Genomic DNA, 25,515 nt, shown 5'->3' with positions numbered 1-25,515 from the left:
CATGACCTAAAGCCCCAATTGCAGCCTGACGGTGCTGTCCAACTTGTGACGTATCTGCAGCCCATTTCTCATCTATCAAAATGAACTGAAAGGGGGCAAAAAAAGCAAATAGATAAGATCAGTGGTGGTGTATCACCAGCTCTCCCTGCAGACTTTGCTGTACTGATAATCATTAACTCTCCCAAACTGAGAGCCATTGCAGAGCACAGGAGTAAAATACGGAATGTCTCATGTTTAGGTAAAAAAAATATAGTGCATATTTGATGCTGTTCATAGAGAGAAATGCTTGCAGTGTTTCCAAAGTCCTTGGCCCTGTGGAATAGCCTGTGTGTGCTATGCAGAAAATGACCCTAAAAGGATGCATATAACATGCATAATGAAAGACAGGGTTTAAACCATGTTTTAAGAAAGAAATACAAACATCAATCTAAAAATGTATTTATTGGGCTGCTAATAATGAACAGCAGTGAGGGTGGGGGGTGATGAGCAGTATAATGAAAACCTCAGGGTCTGGGCACCGTGTATGTCCAGAACTCACACAGAACAAATCTCAAGCATCCTCTGCAGGACGTCTCCTCCCTACTTCAGCCAGGAGAGGTGGCAGAGACCCCCTCCAGACCCACAGACACTGATCATGCAAGCTCAGGTTTTGCATGCTCAATGCTCCCCTGTGCTTTGAAAGGGAAATAAATGGGCAGCTATTGAGGAGCTCAAGCCTGGCGTCAATGCTGGGTGGAGGATGGGGTGAATGGAGAATTTCCTCCCCACTGATGCAGATCCTACAGATGCTCAATGGGACACCTCGGTGCCAGTCCCAGCCCTCACAGTTCCCGTCCAGCTTCAGACACCCAGGAACTGATTTACACTGCTGTAACTGGGATTTGAACCTGGCCTCACAAATATAACCTTTCCCCTTAATTGAAACAAAATATGTCAATCTCCTGAGCTCAGAAACTCATATTCTTGAACACAGAGCTCTGTCCCCCATGATTAGCACACGAACTGCATTACCTATAAAGTCTGCTTACTCCAAGCAAATGTTTCTCCATTTTTTCTTTCTTTTTACTTCAATTTGAAGTGAAAGGTACAGTATAGGATTCAAATGCCTTTGCATTACACGGGTTTCTGACCACTTGAAAACCCCATGAAAATGACCTCACAAAACTGAAACGCTTGCAGAACTGTGTTGTGGCGTTCCACTCTGCCTAGCTGAACTTCCCTTTGATTTTCTTTTATTGCTTCACATGGCACTTAGCTTCTACTTCTTTCTTTTTTTCTTTATTAAAAAAACAAAACAAAAAACAACAGAAAACCCCAACACGACAGATCCTGCTTCAGCTCTTTCTACACGTCAGTATCCCTACCCTGTGGATGTTGAAGGAACATCAGGAATTGGCCAAAGAGGTGGAACTATGGAGTAGCTCCAAGGAAGAAGACAACGTGGTGGTTCATCACCCAGTGCCATGTCCCCACTCATTCCCACACCAAAGGCTGGCAGCAGGGCTACGGGATGGGAGAGCTGAGAAGGACCTTGCAGAAGGACTCTGAAATTCAGATCTGTCCCTGACAGCTGCTGGCCCACTTGCTGCAATCTGAACGGTGTCTCTGACTTCTCTTTGGCTCAAGGATTTAACATTAAGGCAAAAATAAGACACAGTGTAGAAGCTCCATCAAATCTTTGGCACAACAGCAACGACGACAACAACAAAAAAAATGACTGTACACATGAGCTGAGAGGGGAACATTTCCCAGTTAAGCAAAGGGAAAAGTGCTAAATAAATTGCACGTACTAAAAGGTGGCTGGCTTAAAAACAATAAGAAGCATCCTTGTCCTTTTTTTTTTTCTTTTTTTTTTTTTTTTCCTCCTTTCTTCTTCTTTTCCTTTCTGTTCCAGAGACTGAGAAAGTTCCTTGGCCAAATGTCATCTTGAAAAGGGGCTTCTGCAAAAAAGCTGCTCGCAGTCTTCATCTGGATTGTGCAACCTTTGCCAAGAACAGATGTAACTGGCTGGAAGCTCTTCTGAATCCTCCCTTCCCTGTTATTACTCCTGGAAAGAGAAAGATCCAGCATCAGAACAGTGAACATGTGCTGTTCTGGTGTCTCCTCACACAAATGGCCCTTGTTGGGGTTTCCTTGGGACCCATCAACCCACAGTGTTAGTGTTCCAGAGTTTGTAGGGCATCGACAGGTAGGTGGGCAGAGTCCTTAGTGTGCTGGGAGAGAGAGAGGGAACAAGGAAAGTTTGGGAAGGAAAAGGAACAAAATGAGACGTGTTGGCAAATGCTTGCTTTGGAAAAGACCTCTGGATCCACCTTCAGAATCAGAAGTCAATCTCAGAATTACAAAAGGGAAGCAAATGAGCAGGTCTGTGGCCCAGACCTGGGGGCTTATTTTGCTATTGTGGCAATCATGTTTATTTCTGCACACACAGCTCCTCAGCCCACAGGAGAGGCAGAAGCAGGTGTATGTGGGTAACTGGTACAGAGAGTTATGGCCAGGTTAACTGCTGCCATCGTAAAATGCACAACTTCAATGCGCAGCACTTTGAGACAGGAAAAACCTCATCTAAACCCCCTCTGACATTAAAATAAGCCCTGTGAATATCCCACAAACAATCATTAGCATACTTCAAAACACAGTAAAGTCCTTTGGGCTCGCTCTTTCATGAGGTCACATCGCAGTTGGCCAAACTGCCTTCATCACGTGGGCTCCTAAATCCTCCTTTAAGTAACTCAGGAATTTAGAAACTCGGAAATCGGATCCCGTTTTCTGAGTCCAACCACTTGCTTTTTGCCAGTGGATTTCAGAGCTTTCTAGGGTGCAGTGCAGCTCCTTATGGTCCTTTGGACACAGTCATCAATTCTCCAGACAGACCAGGCGTCTTGATGACAGTATAAAAAGGTCAAACTCCTCAAAGATTGGTCTGAAAAACATTCTTTCTCAGACCCTTTTGTTGCTGCACTCTCTCCCTTTTCCCATTATTGGATTTTGCAACATTAAGGTACAAAGTGCCAGGACTCGGTAGGTCAGCCTGATGGTTGGACTTGGTGATCTTGAAGGTCTTTGCCAACCTAGATAGTGATATGGTTCTATAATTCTCTGAAAGTATTAGGGCTGCTGCCTGTGAGATGACCCATCCCAGGTGAGCATCCACTCCAGGCTAAGGGAGTGGGGATACAAGACCCTCTCTGCAACCCTTCCTGCACCAGGCTTACCCTTCCAATTGGCACACAGGAAATAAGAAAATTGAGCTAATCATGCAATTATTATCAATGATTTGTTGTCTCTTCTGACTAACACACTACCTGGCGTTGCTCTGGGCAGGAGGAACAACTGGCCTAATAAGCTGGGACTCAGGATTTTGAATAAATGGGGATTGAGTGAGAGAATGACAAACAGCCTTGTGTATTACAAATGTTTCTGATAGGAAACGCCTAAAAGAATTTTCCATCAATAAATTATGAATATTAATAACCTGTAACAGAAATGAGGGTTATTTCATTTATGTCACATGGAAAAAGAAAGAAGAAAAAGGAGGGGAATAGAAGAAGAAAAAAGAGGGGAACTGAAGAAAAAGGAGGGAAGTATTGAATGTTCTCATTAAGGTCAGGGCCCTGGGCAGCCTGTGTGGCAACCCTGTCTACAACAGATGAGTTGGAACTGGATGATCTTTAAGGTTCCTTCCAACCCAATTCATTCTTTGATCCTATGATTAATGTTAAAAGACAGAATTAAAAGACAGAGATGCATCCACTGTTGCTGTCTGGAACGAGTCTTAGTGAGCAAATCCCTTCCCCTGTAGGAGCAGCCTCACCCTCACCCAAAGCCATCCAAGTCAGAGGGACCCCAGTCCTCCTCCTGGGGGCTCTTGAAAATGCTGAATAAACAGCACCTGGCACTGCAGTTGGGAAAAATGGGGGAAGTAAGAAAATGGGGTGAGCAAAGGTGGGTCAAAGTGCAGCAGCTTTGGGATGAAAGATGCATTAAGGAGGATGGAGGGAGGAAGGGATAGATGGATGGATGGAAGAATGGAGAAATGGAAGGAAGGAATGTGAGATGGATGGAGGGAGAGATGAATGGAGAGATGGACGAAGTCATGGAGAGAGGGAGGGAAGGATGGTAGGAGGGAAGGAAGGAGGGATGAAGGGAAGGAGAGATGGAGGGATGGATGAAGGAAAGGAGAAATGGGTGAAGGGAGCCCCGCAAGGCAGTGGTGAAGCTCTGCAGAACTGCTTGGTCCCAGGGGCTCACGGAGGGGTGGCTGGGTGGGAAGGGGCTCTGCCTCTCCCTGACCTGCTCCCACTCCAGCCAGCAGCTCAGAAGACAGATTTATTGAACAGAGTCTGCTTTAAACTAATAAGCACAACTCCCCTGGCTCTTGAATTTGACAACTGGCCCAACGACCTTGGTGAGTTCGCAGCATCCCAGAGCATTTCAATCTCTCTAAATCAAAGCACTGTTGGAATGGAGTCAACCTTTGTTCCAGGGCTTCTCCCATCTCCTCAAGTCACATTTTCTTTTTGCTGGAGTTACCTGATAGCTGTGGGGTGGATCTCTCTCTGCCCATGTTAATAACTGGAGTAGAGAAAAACCTCTTGGTTTTTTTGCTCAGGCCACAGAGAATCCTCAGCCTCACCCTGTGCTCATGCACATTTGCTGTTTGCGTCACTGGGGTGCAGGGGCATCTCAAAACATGAGCTATAAGCAGAGGGCAGGGAAAACTCACAGAGCCTCCAGCTCCCCCAGAGACTCTGCTGTCTTGTGGCCGCAGACAGGCAGACGGACGGGAAGGGTCGCTGCTCTCCTGTGGCCCAGCTCTTCCCCGGGGAAGCAGCCTGGCTGCCTGCCTGCCTGCAAGTGCGAGCAGGGAAGGGAGCTATTTTTAAAGAGGAACCTCTGCTTGATCAGACTGCAGAGAAAGGGAGCTCCAGCCTCATTACCAGACTCCCCCGGAGTGCAGGATGGGAATCCACAGGGAAGAAATGCCGTGCAGATCACCCGAACACGATGCGGTAACACCATCTGATATCGCTATCAGGTGATCGATTGCCCCCAGGACCGGGTGAGCAAACCAAGCTGGGAGCTGTGCCTCCAGCTCAAGGCTCCATGTAAATAAATCATGGATCCTGATGCAGAGTTATAGAAAAAATCTGCTTCGAGCAAACAGAAATGCCATACAAATTAAGCCTGACGCTACCATTTCTCTTTTACAATCCCACTCCCAGTGAATAAATGTGCTGCAGAATGTGGGAATAAACCTCACCTACAGCAGGAAATCTGCTTTTAGGCAAGCAGCAATGGGGTAGCACCAAGGCATGGCAGAACACCACAATAACTATTTTATATAATGCAATAATTACATACATAATGTGAGCAATTTTGTTGCAACAGACTGCAACAAACGAAGCGGCGTTTCATTCCGTGGGTGCTCCTATATCATCTAATTATCAGGGAACATATATATATAGCTCATCTTTTAATTTCAATTCCTTGTGTCTGTGCACATCCACACACATCCACACACCCCAGGGCTCAAAAACCCAAGAAACTAAATTCCAGCAGAAAACTTTTATTGAGCTCCAACTGCTCGCCTGTTATTCATAACCCAGTTTCCTCTCTCACAAAGAGACCTTTCGCATGGTTTTCTTTTTCTTTTTTTTTTTTTTTCCTTCTGCCTCGCTAACAGCTGCTCGCAGTGTTGTATCCTGAGTGATGATGAGGTTCTGAAAGTGTTTTTTTGGAACAGATGGCCAGGAGAGAGCCGGGGAATGTGCCAGCAGCGAGCTGGGGAATGCGCCAAGTCCTGCAGTGACTGAGTACTCCGGGTTCCAGCTCGCGTGCCTTTCCCCTGCCCTCTGCCCCAAGTGGCGCCAGCAGGACTTCCCAGCTCGCGCTCCGAACATCTGGAGTCTGCGACTGCCAGAAGAGACGGGGAGGAGAGGGAGGGGGGGGGGGAAGCCAAAAAAAAATATAACACAACCACCCAACCCAACCGCCCAGCCCTCCCTCCCGGCTCCGGCACAGCTCCCATGCTGCTGCCGAGCAGAGCGAGCGGTGGGAAGCAAAGAGGGGAGGTTTTAAGGGGGTGATATACACACATACATACATATATATATACATATATAATTTTTTTTTAATTTTTTTTTTTTAGGAGTTTATTGTTTATTGTCTGGTTGTTATGGGGTTGTTATGGTGTTAGGGCTGCTTTGCATATGGTGTTTTGCGATGAGCAAAAAGCTGTGTCGTGCTGCCTGGAGAGTGGGTGGGAGCTGCCCTGTAGACATGGGGAGCACTGCTCTATACCCCCAGCACCAAACCCTCCCAGAGTCCCTAATGCAGCCATTCTGCTGGGCATATGGACCACAGAATCACAGAACCATTAAGGTCAGAAAGACCACTATGATCATCCGGTCCAGCCACCAACCCATACCCGTGAGTACTCTAGACCACATTCCTCAGTGCCACAGCTATGCTTTTAATGAACACCTCCAGGGATGGTGACTCCACCACCTCCCTGGGAAGCCTGTTCCAATACCTCACCTGGAGCACGGAGCTGTGAGAAATATCCCACAGCAGGACCCAAAGTCCCCAGGAAAACCAACTGAGGCTTTCAGGGGACTACTGGCCACCTGCAACCTGTTCCCAGCTCTTTGCTGGCACCTCAGACCCAAGCACAGTTCCAAAAGGATCCAGAGCTCAGCTGGGCTGTCACAGCTGAAATCTCCATCACACTGAATCATAGAATCATTAAGGTTGGAAAAAGACCTCTAAGTTCACCAAGTCCAATCACCAATTCATCCCTACCAGGCCCACTAACCCATGGCCCTCAGTGCCACATATTTCAGACACCTCCAGGGATGGTGACTCCAACACTGCAACTCATGCATGCACTGTGAAGGGCATAACTCAATGCAGAGCCCTTTTATAACCAGCCGAAGGGCAGCTTTCAAAAATGAACTTTATCAGAACTTGCCACCTCCCCATGCAGCTTATTTTTTTTTTTATTTTTTTTTTTAGGAAACTGCATTTGTAAGCCTTCAGTTACCCCTTTGGCTGCTTATAAATGAGGTCTCCAATCACCAAACACCCCTGGTCAAGTCTCAGTTGCAGTGACTTAAATCATTCTATAACAGCAGTTAAGACTGGAAAGGGGAATTTTTTTCTTAGCTAAAATAGCTGGAGAGGCTAAAGCCAACTTTTCTAATTAACACAATGGATTGCAAAGGGGGAAAAAACCCACCCATTAAATTTCCTCTTGCAACAACGAAGTCTGCACAACAACCTAATGTTAGGGACAGCAGATAATTCACCCTCAAAAGCAAAGCACAAAGCGATGCAGAATCCAGCAAATGCAACATCTGGATCCCCTGCCTGCCAAAACAAACTCCCATCAGCTACTTTTTTTGTGTGTGAGATGCTCACAGTGCCACAGCACTCTGCAATCTGCCAGGGAACTAAGAGACAGGCACAGGGAGAGATGCAATAAAGCGGAGATGGTAGCAGATAAGGGTGCAGCACAGCGCGAATGCTGGAGGTCTGCACTTGGGGCTTGCTGTGGATTTCTCTTTAAAGAGAGAACACAAAGGGAAAAACAACAACGAAAATCCACCCCGAAGTCTGTAACTCAGAGGAACTGCTCAGCAAGCAGCGGTTTGCGAGACCTGATTAAAACCACGCTCGGCACAGAAAACGTGCCGATTTCAGAATTAATGAACACGCGGTGATTTTGGGCCAAGCCATTGTATCCTCCTCCAGCCGCCTGCATGAGACCCCCCAGGAGAGACATCCTTCCACACCACCTGACATCCAGAGCTCCCATCTTCCCTGCTCAGCTATCCCAGATTTACTGACCTACTCTGACAACAGCCTTCCCCTGCCTCATGCTCACACTGCCATCTGTGTCTTGGACATACCATGATAGGGTGACCATCTCAATCCTGTCTTTGCATCTCCTGTCTTCATGTCTCCTATCTACTGGGACTTGCTGACTGCTTGAGGTTCCACAGGAAACCCCAGTTTTGGCTCCATCTTCAACTGCATGTGCTCTTGCCATCACACAAGCTTAAAATAAAATGATTCCTACCAGCAAGGGCAACCCAGAGGCTCTTGGCTTGCCCAGAAAATCCTCAATGCAGACCTTCCTATACTGCAGAACTGCATTTGCAAGACAATTTCTAGAAAGAAAAGTGATGCAGAGCATGGACCAGGATCCTGCTAACATCAAAACTTGGCTCTCCTTTTCAGACAAGGTATTTGGAGAATGGTGAGGATGTGTGTCCTTGGAGGACACAAAGCAATGGCAGATGTACTCCCAGTTATGCTGTTTCTGGGACTGATGGTGGCCTGTGCGGAGGCGGGATGGTCAATGTCCTTGTGAGAGTTTCATTGTTCATGTGTTCTCAATAGGATCAGGGCTTTTCTCCGCACATGCGCTTTGGAGCAAAAGCCATAAATGGAAGATTTTAATTCTTAATTTATTTTTTTAATTAAGGGTGGGCACAACCCTAACCCTCATAAGTGAACAGCCTGGGATTTGGAGCCACTTGAAATCTGGCTCCAAGTTTTCTGTCTTGAAGCTTGCTTTGGTTTACGTAAGCCAAGACAATGAGTTTCAGCCCATCAGGCACCAAAAGCCTCAACACCAGCCCAGTGAATTGCCCAGCTGCCATAATGGATGTTCCATTTTGACCAATGATTTCCTCCATTTAGACCTTGGGAGGTAGCTCAGCCTCAGGACTCCACTCCCATCTCCTGCCCTAGGGCCGGTGGCACTGCAGCAGTGTCCCTGGGCCACCAGCACCATTTCCCTGCAGTAAATACTCAGTTTCAGGCTGTCCCCCTATGCAACTTCTGCACCTCCTTGACCACATACTGCTGTGCACATCTCACCTGGCACTACAGCTCTAGGGGTCAAAAATACGACCTCAGGAAGTGACAGAGAGTGTACTATTGTGTTTATTTATAACCAAAGCTTCTGAAGGATGATTTGTTGGGCTGAAAAAGAGGAAAACCAGGGAAACCTGCCCGAATCAGAGGCAGACCTTAACGACACTGGGAAGGAGCCTGCTCCCCAGCTTAGCTGTCCATTCATCCATTAAAGTCCCGCTGATTTATTATCCTACATGACAAGCGAGCCCAGAAAGCAGGGGGAAGTTCAATTCAAGTTTACAAAACTCTTTTTGTCATAAAAGCCCGAACAAAGACATCAATCACTCCTTTAATTTACCCATGTCACTTTCCAAGAGGAAAACTGGCCGAGCGCTCCGCTTCCTCCTACCGCAGCTTGATGATGATTTCACCTAATTGGTTCAGCGTTAAGTAACCTAAAGGAATGCGATGCGTAATTAGATTCAGCGTTGTTTCCTCAAGATACCCGCATGTCCTTCAGGTCATACGTCTTCCTAATATGTTTATATGTACAACATCTCCATTAGCTACTTTTTTTGGGTTGTTGTCAGGCGATTTTCGCGGAGATAAGTGTTAGATTAAACAAAGCAGAAATCACAGCCGGGCGGCCGCGTTTTGGGCTCTCCAAAAGGCTGGTTGCTTTTAACCAGCAACAGCCACAAGACAACGCTAATAGGATCATGTTGTGTTAAAACACGAGGGGGGGACTAACGAGAGGAAGAGCCTGGCGAGGAGAGCAAAGCTTTTGATTAGTGAGGAATGTGGTTATTACAGGATCAGACAGAAAAAGCAAGGAGCTGAGAAGTGGGAGAAAGATGAGGAGTAAAGAAGCAGGAAAAATTCGAGAGGTTGAGAAAGGAAGGAAATGGCTTCGGATTTATTTTTTTTCCCCCCTCTTTTGTAAGTTTTACCGTTATTTGGGGGGTGGAGGAGGCTGCAACATACCTTCCTTTTTTTAGATCTTCCTTCTGCTTGTAAGGTCCTAGTGCACTGCTCCACGCATTCAGAGAAGCTCATGTTACTGTGGTCAGCGCTGTAATCCAGGTCTGCTAGTCTGGCCAGGGAAAGGATATAGTTACAGGCTATTCTCAAGATGGCCAGTTTGGACAACTTTTGACCATAAGAATAGCAGGGAACCTAGAAAGGGTAACAGGGAAAGAAAAAAAATTAGGCCAGAAAAACAAAATATTTCGCTCGAAGCATGACAAAACAACTGTAGGTTATTTTCTTAGCGGTTTTTAACACAAATAGGAACTCTGCTGATAAAGGGCCATATGGTCCCAACAGGTTTTGCAGAAGAACTCCCCCGCTGATCTCTGCGGGAATGAAGCAGCATGAGACCTCTCAATTTCAGCGGGGCAGTTCTGCTCAAAGTGTGATGGCAGGACATGGGATGCCTGCCTGCCGCTCAGTTGGCTTCTCAAAGAGGCCAGACCCTGTTTTTCTTGGAAAACCCATCCCCCTGTTGCCAGCTCCTTGAGTGACTTGCCCCAAGCATCCTCCTCTCCACAAGTGGCTGCAAAGCCATCTCAGCCTTATGGAGTAAGGCAGTAATGCTGGCAGAAGTGACACGTGCTCGAACAGCATCACTCACAGCTTCCAAAGCTCTGAAATTCCCACCCACTGCCCCACACTGAGCAACAAAGCACCCATCGCTCTACCTCTCAGGAAGGCATTGCCTGGCATAAGTTATTTCTTTACCCTGGAAGACTTTTAGTGTAACGCAAAACATTCAAATGATTCAAACTAAGCAGCACGTATCCAAATAAATGCATGGGGTACAGAAGGTTGGACTGCTTTTATATCACCATCCAGAAAAATGCTACATGTGCGCTCAATTTTAGGCACGCAGCTTTGCTATGTCCAGCTTAAAGAGAAAATCCGCTGAGTTCAAATAGGCTTGGGGCCCCGTCCGCTACTTTACAAAATTGCTAAAGGTCATTCAGCCCTTAATGCACAAGAATCTATTGCCTATGGGAAACTGGAGCCGGGCATTTATCTGAAATCCATCCTCACTGCTCAGGCTGTCTGAGAGCCTGTCAATCTAAGTTTTCATGCAACATCAATCACTGCAATGGCTGAACGTCCCTCAACCATCTGCCTCCATACCAGCCTCCATCCTCCTCATCCCTCTAGGGTATCATGCTCTGCTTATGGTTGGAGATTTTAAAGCTTCTTGCCATGCTCGTGCCTGAGCTTCTCTTTTCTCTGCATACACGAAGCCAGGCTCGCCCCTGGCTTTACATAAGGTAAGACGGGTTAAGAGGGGTTCTGCCCCTCTGCTAACCCCATAGCAGCTGCATGCAGATATCAATGGAAGAGCAGAACAGCTCAGAAATATATAGTATTTCCCCAAGTATTCTGCCAGGCTCCAATAAATGCCAGCTCCATGAACCCAGCTAGATGTGCTTCCTTGGTATTAGCAACCCACAATAGATCTTTTTGTTCTTTAATTTGGCACAGTAAGTTGAAACCCTGGCAATAGCAGCACCCACAACATGCTTTTTCAGTTCCCTCCTCCTTCTCAACACCACAGCCCTCCTTTTGATTGCTTTGAAGCTGGCTCCCACTGTCCTCACTTCAGGTCCCCGAGTTCTTGAGATGAGGGAAACACAGATTCATCTCTTCTGTATTTTCTGCCCTCCATCATCTATGGCTGGATTAGATGATCTCAGCGGTCTTTTCCAGCCTTAATGATTCTATGAGCTATCTCTTTTCTCTCATCTGATTGCTGTATTGCAGCCATCCCTGCACCTCTGAGCACCACCGTTGCTCTTCCCTGAACCCGTCCTCACCCCGGTGTGTCTTTGGGGAGCTGGAAGAAGCAGAACCACATGCAGTATTCACTCTGTGGGTGCTCTCCGCATTTATACATTTATCTAGCTGATGCTGATGCCCTCTGCTTCACCTCATACTCTCTTTTTTAATCACCCCTGTTTTGATTTGCGGCCTCTACTGGGCACTGACCTAAGATTTTCATCTGCAGAAACTCTAGGGTCTCCTTTCTCTGAGATTATGGTCAGTTCAATGTCTATCATTTTGTATGTGTAATCTGGTACAGCTTTCCCCATATGCATTGTTTTACATCTACATTCTACCTCGTCTTAGTAGAGGAAGCTTACTTTCCAGATTGTTTTTTTCAGATGCTTCAAAGGAGAAGCTCTGCCATAGAAATTCAGACCAACTACATCCCAACTAGATCACTCTTATCCATGAGCACATGGATTTTAATGGAAGAACGCCACTGACCCCATAGGCCATTTGGCTTGCACGATATATCTGAGGTGCCAGCGGCATCTGACCTCTCCAGAAGCAAGCCAGCAAGCTTCAAAGGGCCTTTTTCTGTATGTATCATCTGCTACTGATACCCGTGTGGGGGCTGGGGATCTATTTATTCTCTGGGAATACCCAGTGGGACCACTGCTTTGACCTCCAGTGGCATTTCCACAGTGCTGCTATCACCAATGCAAAAAGGAACACACCATCCACCTTCAGATGGTAATACCTGGCCCCCAGATGCAGTGAGCTGAGTTACTTCGGAAGCAGAGTTTTGGGCAACAGAAACACCCAACTGTCTTTCGACACCGATGTCAGAAGAACAGTGGAGATCCCAGATCAAACAGCAGCACACAAGACCAAAGCAAGACGGAAACCAAAATGAAAAGATTCAGTGAAATGTGGGGATAATTTCAGAATTGGACAAAGGAGGAAGTTGAATCAAGTGGAAAGAAAAGAGACCATGAAATCCTTGAGGCTGATGCACAGACGCTGTCCAGTTGCAACAGGAGAAGACAGGCAAACGTCTATTTTCCTCATCTGTTTTGCTCTCTTCCTTTCGTTTGCTGTTCGTTACTCACTTATTTATTTATTTAAAGGAACAAAATAAAACCCAAACTGTTTTTTTTTTGGTGGGGGGGCTGCTACAAATTCCAAGATCTCAGTCTTAGCAGAGTTGACCAAACCCTCTCCCGGCATTACACAACACTTCTACTACACGATGCAACAAAGACCAAACTGGAGCTGCCCCCTATATACGCAAGAAGAATTTCATCCTATGAGGCTCAGATACCACTGTGATGGGTGCGGGGCACCAAAAGCATGAGATAAGAGTTTTTTGCCATGGTAACAGTGTTAGAATAACTGTTTCATATGGACCCTCCCTGTCTTGGCTCGGCTCCTGCCATTTTAAATGTTTCCTTTTGAATTAAACATGGAAAATTGAGAGAGGAATGAGCCACTTAATTCAGATCCAGATCTTAAGCTTCCCCAAGCAGTGGGAGGTGAAGAAAGGGAACTCTGGTTTCAGCACTCCTTTAGCACAGAGCCAGCAGCAAGGAGAGGAGGATCTGCCCAGGTTGAGTGAAGGATGTCAGTAACACACCTGGATGCCAAGAAAATTCAACCCAAAATGGAGTATGTTAGACATTGGAAAAGCACCTGATGCCAGCAGAGCCACACGGTGCTGAAGACCTGTGCTGTATCTGTAGTAGGAGGTAGCATGACCAAGTGTGTGCATTGCTCCAGGTGAATTCCAAGCTTTCTCCTTTCAACAGCCTCTCTTGCTCATCATGCCTGAGCCCAACAAGGAGAGCTGTTAAGGTGGGAACTGAGCAGGTCTGCTCAGAGCTCAAGTTGCTGTGCATTTGCCTCATTCAACCCTGCTGATTTCCGCACAGCTCACCATCTTGCCTGCATTATTTGCAATGATTTAAAGGAAACAGGAAGGAAATGCAACTGAAATTTCAGCCTGATCTGAAGGAATGCAGCAGAAGGCAGTGGGCTGGGACCACAAGATGCCTGCTGGTCCAGGCTGTAGGATTTTGGGGTCTCATCAGTGACCCTCAGGGTGAAGCAAAGCAAGATGCATGCTCTCTAAGCATATTACTGTGCAGAAGAGCTCTGTTTTGGCAGGAAGACAGGATGGGATGTGATGTAACAGGTCTGGTCCTTTCCATCTCTGACGTCTGTAATTAGAGGTGGTGTCCTTGGAAGATTCTCCCTTTGAAGTCGATGGGATGTCTGCCAGGCACTTCACCAGCATCCACCAAAGTCGTGATCCTGGAGTCCACTCTCACCCATGTCCAGCAGAAGGGACCAGGGGTACTGACAACAGTGGGGTTGTGGGGAAAATTGGGATTATCCCAGGGTCCTGAGCAGCATTAAGGCAGTTCACACTGCTAAGCATCTGGCTGGATTGTGCTGTCACTATGGAGAAATGTGTGGTTTAATTTGTATAAATATCCATTGGAATTGCACAGGTAAGGTCATTAAAGTCAAGTCCTCTCCAGCTTTGCATTGCATTCCCCCACAGAAAGACATTGGGCCCTGGGGGTCCAGACCTCCTTGTTATGATAAGTGTAGCTTAGTACTATGGATTTGCACAGACCCCCTCCACATGAAGGTCATTTTTTTGGCCCCTTGGCTACAGCAGGAAAGCTGGGGAGGCAGAGAAACACCTGTGTCTGCAGCACATCATCAGCTGAGGCCTCCTGACAGCTGGCTCTTCCACACCATGCCATAAGCTGTTGCATTTACCTGTCCTGCAATTCATATGGTTTATTTTTATGCTAAACTACGTCCAAGAGAGCAGCTGGTTGCCTCTTCCCCATGGCCTTTTAAGAGCATTTCACTGTCTCGTTGTGCCTCATGCCAAAACACTTCCAAAAGGTTCATATACACAACCAGTGCTTGATAGTCCTGGTGTTCTGACTCCACTCCATGTTTTTCTGGTTCTGAAACAGGTCCTCTGACTCTGTCCCAATCATGTCACCTCTATGGGGATGGCAACTGTGAAGTTACCAGGAGCAGGAGGAGAGATTAAGTACTGACTAGTTTTATATAGAACATCACTACTTGTTTTCACAGAATCACAGAATCATTTGCGTTGGAAAGGATCAGTAAAGGCCAAACAGTCCAAGCCCCCTGCAGTGAACAGGGACACCTACAGCTCCATCAGGTGCTCAGAGCCCTGTTCAGCCTGACCTTGAGTGTCTTCAAGGATGGAGCATCCATGCCACATGGCTGGGCAACCTGTGCTTTGCTAAAGACAGATTACTTTGTGGATTTGCTGTTCATAGGGCATGGATTCAAACCCCGCAGGGCTGGATCCTATAAGCTTTGAGGGCACATGCCATGATCACAGAGCCATAGTACCACAGAATGGTTTGGGTTGGAAGGGACCTTAAAGCCAATGCAATTTCAACTCCCTGCTGTGAGCTGGCTGCCACCCACCAGATCAGACCCCCCAGGATCCCACCCAACCTGGCATCAAATGCCTCCAGGGATGGTCCTTGGAGGAGTGCTTTGGCATACAGTCCCAAATACCCCGTTCTGTCCAACCCGTGGGCGTTGTGGTGTCAGATACTCTGCAGCTCTCTATTCTAGCCGGCCACGGGCAGCAATTTTACACCACTGGAGTGGGAGGCTCTTGTTCCGCTGCCACCAGTTTGTGTAGCAAAGCATCCACCCAGCAGACAAACCTCGCTTAAAAATGTCAACAGGAACAAAAGCAGCAGCAGTCCTGACCCAGGAGCCTTCTCATCTCGGGTGGGTCCATGCTTTCGGATAACCCAGCTCCTGGTTCCTCCTAACTCCTGGCTCCCCTGCCGCTTGCATTGCAACGACATGAGTTCACTCCTTGGAGCGAATGAATTGGCTTCCTGCAAACAAAACCTAGGTGTGGTGCTGGGTGAGTTCACCCCACGGAGCAATTCCAAATGGCAGTCTGCTTAACACAGCCCCACGCCAGGCTCCGCTCGGGTGCTGACGGTCCTCAAGTACTATGCCAGGAGGTTGTGCACCCTCAAAGCCTCCTTCCGGGCACAAAAAATATCATGCTGTGAGCTGTAGCAAAGCCGTTACCTTGTTGTAGGTGTTCTGAACCACCTCCCAGTATAATGACCACACAGAGGGATGCTTCAGAAGGAAGCTCAGGGCCGGAGTGCACAGCAAATCTCCTCCAGATGAGGAGTAGGGAATATTTTTGAGGGTGATATTTTAACAGGGTAGCTGCTACTTCTCATCTCTGAATGGGTCAGGTTCAGCTGGGGAAGGGGAGAATAAGCTCCACTGCAGCTGTGGCCACATCTGGGAGGTTCTGCTCCTTGGTTGGCACTGAGAGCAGCACAAAGGTGGGACCCACGCAGGTTGACAGCTGGACTAGATGATCCCAATGGTCTTTCCAACTTTAATGCTTCTATGATTCAAGCTAGGACCAGAGTGAGATGCACAAAGGGTGGGGGGGGGGGCATGGATCTAAGAAGGCTCCAATCAGGGATGATGAACACAGATGTGTGATAGGGAAGCATCCCCCTCCTCATCACAGGGACTGCAGCCTGGGCAGTAATCTGAGAACAGCTAAAGGCAGGGAGCAGGGGCTGCTCTCAAAGCCTGCTGGATTCAAAGCAGACCCTTTCCTCCAATTTCAGCGGGAGCCATAAGAAAACACAGAGGTTAACTCGGGGTGGCTGCAGCAGGCAGAGCAAATACCTCCCGACAGGAGTGGGATTTGTGTCAGAGGATAACATCAGTTAGACAGCAAGGGGAGCAAAGAAGCCTCCTCCTTTCTGACACACAGCCATTGTTTTCAGGATTTTTATGCTCTCTCTTGTGCTCTCCCTTATTTTTTCTCCTCTTGCATCGCTCCTGGCCGGTATTTCATCATCTTCCTTAGCCGTTAAGCCCCAGTGCCTCCCAGTTCTGCTTCGACTGTGCTTTAAATAACTGTGGCATCACGCAGGGCTGGCTCAAACCACTGAGCTGCCCCAGTTAATACTGTGCTGCTCACATGGGGAATGCAGCCCTGGGAGACTCATGAGCAGGTGATGGAGTGAGCTCTCAGCCTCCCCACAGCAGCAAGGACACAACCAATACTGGTTACATATGATGGTGGTGACAAACTCCAGTTGGTTTCAAACAGATGTAAATTCAGATTACACTGTTTAATTAGCAAGGTGGTGATGGGTGGATGGTTGTACAAGATGATCTTGGTGGTCTTTCAAACCTCTATGATATTAAGACAGAGGGTGAGCACATGATGGTGCAACCCAAAAACAAGACGCAGAAAGCAGACAAGCATAAGCTGATACATTTACCAAAGGGCTGCAGCCTCCAGGGGTTTGTGGCTCAAGCTGCAGGTTCTCATGTTGGCCTGGTGACTGGATGAGAGGTAATGGCCTTCAGTTATGCCAGGGGAGGCTCAGGTTGTACATAGAGGGGACTTCAGAGTGGTTAGTTATTGCATCAGGCTGCCCAAGGAAGTGCTGGAATCACCTGGCAGGGGGATGGTGCAGTCACCATTCCTGAAGGTGTTCAAGAAATCTGGAGATGTAGCTCTGAGGGACATGGTTAGTGGGCACAGCAGGGATGGACTGATGGTTGGACTAGATGATCATAGTGGTCTTCTCCAACCTTAATGATTCCATGATTCCTACTTATTTCCAGCACCCACTTTGGCTCTGCATATCCCTGGAGATGATTCCCACAACTACCTGCACCCTGCAGCCTCCTAATGTCTCCTCAGAGGAGGGAGTGGGATCTTCCTGCACTCATATAACTACAAGCCACAGTAGTCACATGCACACTGGCAGCTCAAAGCAAAAGGATCCCTAGGAAGGGGAAAAAAAACCTCAGCCCCAGCAGCTCAAAAGCCCCATAAATGTCTAAAATATCTCCCGAACCCACAGGAGTGCAGAGAACGAGCCTGTCAGCTGCAAAAGCAGAGAGCCCTGGTAATGCAGTGGTGAAAAGATTTAGGAAAACACCAATGTACTTGAAGGGAAAATTAATGTCTGTGGACACATTTGCTCCCAGCACAGACTCTAGCTTGGAGGCTTGACATGCTGCTTTGAGGAGGAGCTGGACAGCAGAGCTCCAGAGAGAAAACAGATGTGCATCATGGGCAGGCTCCAGATCAGAGGCGGCTGGGGTTGTCTCCAACTATCGAGGGAGAGTTTGCTGCCACCTTAGGGTCTGTGAGCACAGCTGAGATACACGACCACAACCCCCGCATATGCAAAATGTGCTGCTGGATGTGGCTTGCTTGGGTGACCACGGAGAGCTCTCCAGGAGCAGCGGTGGTGGCCACATCCATGCTGTGATATGCTTTGAGATTTCATGGTTGTTACGCTCTTGCTGCCACAAGGACTCTGTGGATCTAATGGAAGCTTACATAGCTGGTAACTGAGGCCTGACCTGGTTGGAAATTGCCCTAAAGAGCTGCAAGGATACTGTTCCACCTCATCTCCTCCGAATTACTGAATGGCAGAATGGCTTCAGCTGGAAGGGAACTTAACATCCATCCAGCCCCATCCCCTGCCAAGAGCTGCCTCCAACCTGATCAGGCTGCTCAGGGTTACCATCCAGGCCAGCACTGAATGGTTCCAGGAATGGTACATCCAGAACTTCTCTGGGCAGCCTGTGCCAGGGCTTCACCACCCTCTAAGAAAAAAATGTCCTCCTAATGTTCAGCATAAATCTCCCCCCTTTTAGTTCAAAACCACTGCACTGCTGCAGACACCGAGCTGTGAAGATGAGAACGCACAGGAGCAAAGCAATGACCTCAGGTCCCATGAGCTCTGTGCTGCATCACCACATCGCCAACGCCTGGGTTCATTGACCACCCACAAGGGCAGGGAGCACAAGGGAAAACAGATGCAAGTGACAACAGGTCTCATCTCTTACTGCAACTCCATGGCATCCTGGGGCAATGGAATGGTGCAAGAACCCGCAGAACAGCAGCCATGTGGGTGTCCCAAGGTGGGAGGTAGAAAGAGGGACAGGAGCAGCACTCAGCAGGAATACTTAGGGAGTGAGAGCAAAGCACAGCAGAGCTACTTCCTCCTCTTTAAAGTGTTCTGTAACAGGTATGCAGTGAGGTTTTCCATGGGGAACTATGCTATTAGCCTTGAGTCCTGCATCAATAGAAGACTTCGACAAATGGCACTTGGGAAACTCATAAAGGAAAAACAATCTCCCAGATGAATAGATGAGCACCACAAGAGGCAGGACTGTGGAGAAGGAGCTGCATCTCAGGAGCATCTGCTTTTTGGTTCTGCTTTATGGGACTCATATGGTGAGAGAACCCTGCCGGCCATAAAACAAAAGGGTGAGGATGATGGCAATGACACATCCCTCTTTCCAGAGCCAATAGCTGCCCATCTATCTACCACCTCTGGCACAGCCAAGTGCTCAGAGCCATGGTTGGATTATTCCCTCCATGTATGAAAAGCCTGTCGTTGGCTTTTCCTCCCCCAAAACTGACAGCAGCAACAACAAAAAGCCTTCCTGCCATCTGGAGAACTGGCGCCTATGAGCCAAAACATGTGTGCCAGATGCACACAGCTGCTGAGCCCATCTGCCTGGCACACTGTGTGCCAGCCGCTCCCCTTTGGTGGGCTGCCACTGGGCATCCCATGGAGAGACACAGCTTGTCTGTCCGCCTCCTCACTGGGGATAATTGGGCACCCTACAGTGGGACAGATCCTGTGACAACCCCCATTTTGCCAATTGCCTTCAAGGATGGTAAGGCAATGGAACGGGCTGACCCAGAGAGGTGACAGATGCTCCATCCTTGAAGACACTCAAGGTCAGGCTGGATGGGGCTCTGAGCACCTGATGGAGCTGTAGATGTCCCTGTTTATTGCAGGGGATCGGACCAGCTGGCCTTTAGGAGTGCCTTCCTATCCACTCAAATGATTCTACGATTCCATGTCAGCATAGGTGGGCATCTCCAGCCCCATGGACCCATCAGAGAAGGGAACAGAACCCATGCAGGTACCACCAGCTCCTGTACCGCAATCCCTCCCTATAGAAGGGGTGCAGACTGGGTGAGCTCCTTGTCACAGACCTGTTGATTTCAGCACCTCAGGAACTAGCTCTCTAACACATTCCTACCCCAAAGCAAACCTCTCCATGCTCTTGCCTTTCAGCCTTGCTTGGCTAGGATGGTGCAGACATAGAGTTCCCCTGCTCTGTCCTGATCCCAAAACCACTCCGCAGCACCGGTGTGAACGATTTGAGTGACAAGCCAGCATTGCTCCTATGTGCAATGAAGCCGACTGTCACCTGATGTCACGTACGGCACCAAGCACGCCGCTGGCAGCCCGAGGAGAAATGAATCCAAATGTCATCCAATACTGATCGGGACAGCCAGCCCACCCCTCAGCAAATCGCTAGGAAAACCTCACAGCAAACATTGCTCAGAGAATGATTTCTTTCTGTCCCCAGAGCGAGCACAGCTCTGCCAATACGCTCCAGCGCTGACCCTGGAGACTGGCTTTCATGGGAAGAGAGGACAGCAACTTGTTCTTCAGGCGCTTTGGGCTCCCAGCTGAGTCCTGGGCTGAAATGATTTATGGACACAGGGCCAAGGCCAGGAATCTGAGGCTTTTCAAGAGTTGCCCATTTCCCAAAAGAGTGCGGCTTTAATTTGTTGCTTGCCTGACTTCTGCTTGAGGCTCAGCCTAGAACAAGATTGCCAGCAAGCTGGGAAATCAGAGCTACTTCCCCTTGCGGTTTCAGTGGTGTAGATGTCTGTCCATGGAGAATTAGACTGACACTTCCAAACACGTTACACACAGCCACCAAACAACTGAGATAGGGAAGCAACTCAGGGAGACAAAATAGATCATGCCTGGGGTTTACATTACAATGTACATTTTACATTGGTAGGCAGGGAGTGCTACACGATGACTGAATCCCCTCTGGTTGAGGTGCCCACCAGCAGATCTCTCCTGACACACAGCCCTGGAGGGATGGGCGATGCAATCAGCATCTGTCTGAGATGTGAGGCTCAGAGGGCTGTGAGCACATCTTCTTCCTAAGCACCTGGAGAAGTTCTGCTGGTGTTTGACGGAAGGGCAATAAAACCAGGATGGCTGGGAGCTGTTACAAGGGGCAGAGATAGAGATACGGGGGTCAGATCAGGGCTGGACACTGATTTATCCTCACAGGGAAGAAATGAGAACTGTTAACACTGGGGTACAGCTTTGCTCCCTCCTCCAGCTCTACCCTCACCCTCTACATGTTGGGGAGGTGATGGGGATGGAGGGTTTTTCTCCACAACATCGTTCACTTCTCAGAAGCCCAACCTTGCCTACAAGAACACCTCTATTATTCACTCTTAGAACACCACGAGGATTTCCTAAGCCCTCCCAAGAAGAAGCCCAGCACCACAAATACGTCAAGCTACACGAAATAAAATCACAAGAAACTCATTGGGATGGGAAGCTCATTGGGAAAGGTGCACCACTGAGTTCCTGAGGGGAACCCCAATGGGCTTAAGCATCCCTGTACCCAGTACCCTGTGCTCCCACCAGTACAGCCCTCGCCGGCACACACACGTGCTGCTGGATGGAGCACACAGCGAGCCGGGCTGATGCTCCCAAGGGCTTTATCGTTTGCGCTGCCTTCTCCTCCGTGCCCTTCTGTCTCCGGGGCAAAAAAAAATCAATGAAAAAAAACCCCAAATTCCCACCGTAAGCGAATGAAAAGTCCTTATTTCTCGGTCCCGATTGACAGCACAGTTCCACGCTCGGCGCTTTCAGGCGACATCCCCATCTGTCACCGCATCCCTCCCGCACCCCCGTTCCCCGGCACCTCGTTCCCCGGCAGGTACCTGCTTCCGCAGCGCCTCGAAGGCGGCGCTGATGGTGTGGACGCGGGTCCTCTCCCGGGCGTTGGCCAACAGCCGCCGCGTCTGCTGCAGGGCTTTGATCTCCGGCGAGACGCCGGCAGCCTCGCCCGGCCGCGGGCGCGGGGAGGCGGCGGGAGGCGGCGGCGGAGGCTGCGGGCGGGCGGCGGCAGGGGGCGGCGGCGGAGGCGGCGGCGCGGCGGGGAAGGCGCTGGAGACGGCTCCGAGAGCGGCGGCTCCGCGAGGTTCCCAAGCGGGCGGCGGAGCCGGGGGAGGCGGCGGAGGAGCGGGGGGTGCGCGGATCCCCGGCCGCCGCCCGCTCAGCACTTTGAGTTCAACGCGGAAACTTTTGCAGCCGTGTTTGCGTCTCAAACGCCGCAGCCCCCCGAGCTCAGCGGCGGGACAGAGGCGAGGCCAGGGCTCGCCCTCGGCCAGCGGCGTGCTCCGCATGGTGCGGGGCAATGCGCGGTTGCGCTCAGCGCCCGCCCCGCCGCTCCGCTCCCGGTGGTGCTGCCGTCGCCGCCGCCGCCCCGCTCCTCCCGCCGCCGCCGCCCATCTGCGCCCGATCGGCCGCGTCGGGCAGCGGAGCCCCGGCTCGCTCCGTGCGTCCGTCCGTGCGTCCGTCCGTCCGTCCGTCCGTGCGCTGCTCCCTGCAGCCCGCCTCTCTCCCCGCCGGCAGCCGGCCCGCCGCGCAGATGAGCGGCTTTAAAGAAACAGGAAGGCTGGATTTTTTTTTTTCTTTCTTTTTTTTTTTTTTTTCTTCCCAAAACAGCTGTGCTGCCAATCTCCTTTGTTCATCCCCCCCCCCCCTCCCCTTCCCTTCCCTCCCACCCCACTCCCACTTTCTTCTTTAATCTCGCTCTTCCAATGCGATGGAAGAGAAATCCTGCCCCCCGGAGACATGCGGCGACCCACCGTGTGCGCTTGTTTTTTCATTTCCCCCCTCATCCCTCTCCCTCCCTATGGAAATTCGGGGTTCGTTCATTTCCCCTCGTGGAGATCCTGATCTGTGCGCTGGGGCTGCCCGACCCTTAACCCTGTCCATGGCAGGAGGTTGGAAGCAATGGATCTTTAAGGTCCCTTTCAACCTAAGCCATTCTATGATCCGTTGACTTCGTGCAGCTCTCCTAACGGTGCCCTGAGCACCCTGGCAGGATGGAAAGCAAGAGAAGTTCTAACACCCTCCTCCATATCTCTCCTGTCGCCACTTTGCCTTTTGTTACTCCCCAAAATCCACTCCTCCGTTGCACCTCTGCTACCAAACTTGGATCCTCTTGCAAGAATTACTCTTGCAGCAAAAAGTCTGTTGTGCTTTTCTTAGGGAGAACCATGGAGGCTGGACTCAGAGGTAATTGCTATGGGCTATGAGCTGCGTTCTGCTGGCCCCCTGAAGTCCCTGAATGCTCCTTCCTTCCCCATCCTACGTGAGGGTGCAGACCCAACATGGCAAAGCCAGGTTGGAAGGGAGGGCTGTAGAGAGGCAGGGGTTTGCTTAAGAATGCTGCCGGAGCTGGGAATAAACTTCCTGCAAGACTATGGGAAAATGTCGTTTTAAGAAGTATCTCCATTATTTAGGTACTTGGCTTCTGTTGTGGTCATCACTTAAACCCCTTAAACAACAGCATATTGGGAATCAATGGTGTGTAAGGTGTTAGATGCTTGAATTCACTGCGGGAAAAGGGACATTGGTTCCTAACCATCCTCCATGGCATGTCTACCCAGCAGCCATGTGAGGTGAGCAAAGGGAGCTCTCATTGACCTAAATGAGATCCATGAGCAAGGCAGGCTCTGCCCAGTGGTTCATTCAGGTCCTCTGCTTCATGATGCTGTGGTCAGGTATTGGGGTTCAGCACCCCATCACGGCTCTGCTGCCTCCTCTGTTAAATCCTCTGTCCCAGATGTCATTGAAGTTTGGTTTTCTTTTGGAGAAGGAATTCAGGTGAGCCAGTAGAGATCAGAAGTTGATTTGTTGCTACTAGTGCTACCACTGATGGTTATTTTCTTCATCTTTGTTCTTGATTTCAGTCTCTAAGATGAGAACCAACAAAGGGATTTCTGACTGACCAGTTTTATCCCAATATCCTGGGGGTGGCGGGGGTCCCAACCTCTTCAACACCGTCTACTCTCATTGTTCAGGAGCTCTGGAATTCCATGGAAGCCTATATTAAATGTTCTGAGGCTCTTCTAATAGGAGAAGAAGGATTAAACGCAAGATCTTGACCAAATTTCAGTGTCAGCATTAAATTCTGCCTATCTACAATCCCCTGCTGTTCTAGCTTGAGTCCATGGAGCAAATTGTTTTGGGGGATAAATAAGTGAAGCCCATTAAAAACAAAGGAATTTGCAGCCATTTGCACCATTTGTTTTTCCCTCCTGACCTTAAGGCATGGGTGTTTTCTGGGTGTTGGTTATAGAGCTGCTCCTTTGGTGTGGTTGTGAGTGCTTTCAAGAAGAAAACTAAACCTGTGTGTCACTGATCACATACCCAGTGTTAGACCTTCTCCTCCTCTCATTTTAGTATCCTTGTGGTTATGGGTGTCACAAGAGGGCTGGAGGGGGGTCCCAGTCAGGCCTCCATTGCTCATAGGTGCTGGTGCTTGTCCCCATTTGTGGAGGACACAGCAGTGCCAGCTGCCAGCTCTGCAGCACAGATGCTGCATTCACACCAACCTGGAGCATTGCAACCAGTGCAAAGTGCCTGTGGGCTGCTGTGTTACCATCTGACTGCCTTGCTGCTCTTTGCTTTAGAGCTGGAGCCCTTTTGTGTACTAGCCTCATGTGATGGAGATGAGCAGCGATGCCTGAGCTCATGTTGCCCATGTTGCCCACAGTAATCACCACCGTGATGTGTAGTATCCTGGCTTGGAGGATTGTGGCTTCCTGCTTTGGGGACTGAATGCCAGTAAATCCCAGCTCTGTGCCAGCTGCTGTGTGCCATATGGAGGTAGCAGCTCATTCTGCTGCACGGTACTTCTGTGCCAAAATGATGACATGAGGTGAAAAACAGATGGAGGGAATTGCCTGCCCATGGGAGACAAGTGCAGGGGAGCAGGGCTGTGGTTATGAGGAGCAGAGAAACCTCTAATTCTTCCTGTCTTCTGGCCACTCAATGTCAGCCTTGTCTTTGCTCAGAGCTGCATTGTTTTAACAGCCCTATGGTGTCCTATGAGGCATGTATTCCCAGATTCAGGTCTTGGAGGGCGCTGGCACACACAAGGTGAGCTTTCACTGATAGCAGAGCCAAGCTGGTGCCACCAATGAGGATGTCCTGCTGACCCACTGTCCTTCCTTCTCCTTCTTTTGGGTGAGCAAAGTTGACCCAGCCCAGCCCTATTTAATACAGCAGATGTTCTGTGACATGGTTTAGCTGTGGCCACATGCCTGTAGGATAGGAAAGGGGTTGTTCTTCTATTTCAAGGACCACCAAGAAACTAGCTTCATCACAAGCACTAACCAAGAGGTTACATGCAGCTTTGTTACCTCTACCATTATGAGTAAATAAATACGGACATAAACCCTTTGCTAGTCCATTGTGAAGGGCTTGAGCATGTGGATGAAATCTTGAGCAGACTATTGCTGGAGAAGCGTTAACCTCTCAGTCCACCATCATCTGGCACCGAGTTACTCAAAGTCATGGATTACTCAAAGCTGTGGATAAGGACAAGAGGCAACAACCTTAAGTTATGCCAGGCGAGGTTCAGGATGGATATGAGGAAAAAAATATCCTCAGAAAGAGTGGTCAGGCATTGGCACAGGCTGCCTATGGGGGTGGTGAAGTCAATTATATCCCTGGAGGGGTTCAAGAAACATGGAAACATGTCACTGAAGGTTGTGGGGTTGTGGGCATGGTGGGGGTGGGTTGGTAGTTGGACTTGGTGATCTTAGTGGTCTTTTCAACTTTCTGACTCTATGATTCTGACTGCAGTGCAGATCCAGTAAGGGACAGAGCTTGTTCTGATGCTGCAGTGCCATTTCCT

At 49.2% G+C, this 25,515-nt stretch overlaps 1 protein-coding gene and 1 long non-coding RNA gene across 5 annotated transcripts; one reads left to right on the top strand and one right to left on the bottom strand.

Annotated features, from left to right (window-relative positions):
* Positions 1-422: 422 nt before the first annotated feature.
* ATOH8 (atonal bHLH transcription factor 8) lies at positions 423-22,239 on the bottom strand. 4 transcript variants are annotated; one of them, XR_014946058.1, is made up of 4 exons: positions 21,524-22,239; positions 9,853-10,044; positions 9,227-9,323; positions 1,806-2,047 (listed from the first exon to the last, which is right to left on the bottom strand). XR_014946058.1 is itself a non-coding variant. In XM_015862858.3 (3 exons), the coding sequence occupies exons 1-3, from the start codon at positions 21,986-21,988 to the stop codon at positions 2,042-2,044; spliced, it is 663 nt and encodes a 220-aa protein (XP_015718344.2). In that variant the 5' UTR covers positions 21,989-22,233; the 3' UTR covers positions 423-2,041. The 4 variants fall into 4 exon arrangements, 1 of the variants encoding a protein (XP_015718344.2); XR_014946056.1 differs by lacking the exon at positions 9,227-9,323 and having other exon boundaries at positions 423-2,047; positions 9,853-9,961; positions 21,524-22,132; XM_015862858.3 differs by lacking the exon at positions 9,227-9,323 and having other exon boundaries at positions 423-2,047; positions 21,524-22,233.
* Positions 22,240-22,727: 488 nt separating this feature from the next.
* Positions 22,728-23,884, top strand: LOC146761163 (uncharacterized). Its single transcript, XR_014946059.1, has 2 exons — positions 22,728-22,886; positions 23,564-23,884. It is a non-coding gene; the product is annotated as an uncharacterized LOC146761163 (long non-coding RNA).
* The last annotated feature ends 1,631 nt before the right edge of the window (positions 23,885-25,515 follow it).

Source organism: Coturnix japonica, chromosome 4, assembly GCF_054131305.1.
Source record: "Coturnix japonica strain WE chromosome 4, WE-NBRP24, whole genome shotgun sequence".
In the NCBI taxonomy this organism is placed as follows: Eukaryota; Metazoa; Chordata; class Aves; order Galliformes; family Phasianidae; genus Coturnix; species Coturnix japonica.
The sequence above is the reverse complement of the archived record's forward strand: the minus strand, read 5'-3'. Positions and strand labels throughout refer to the sequence as shown.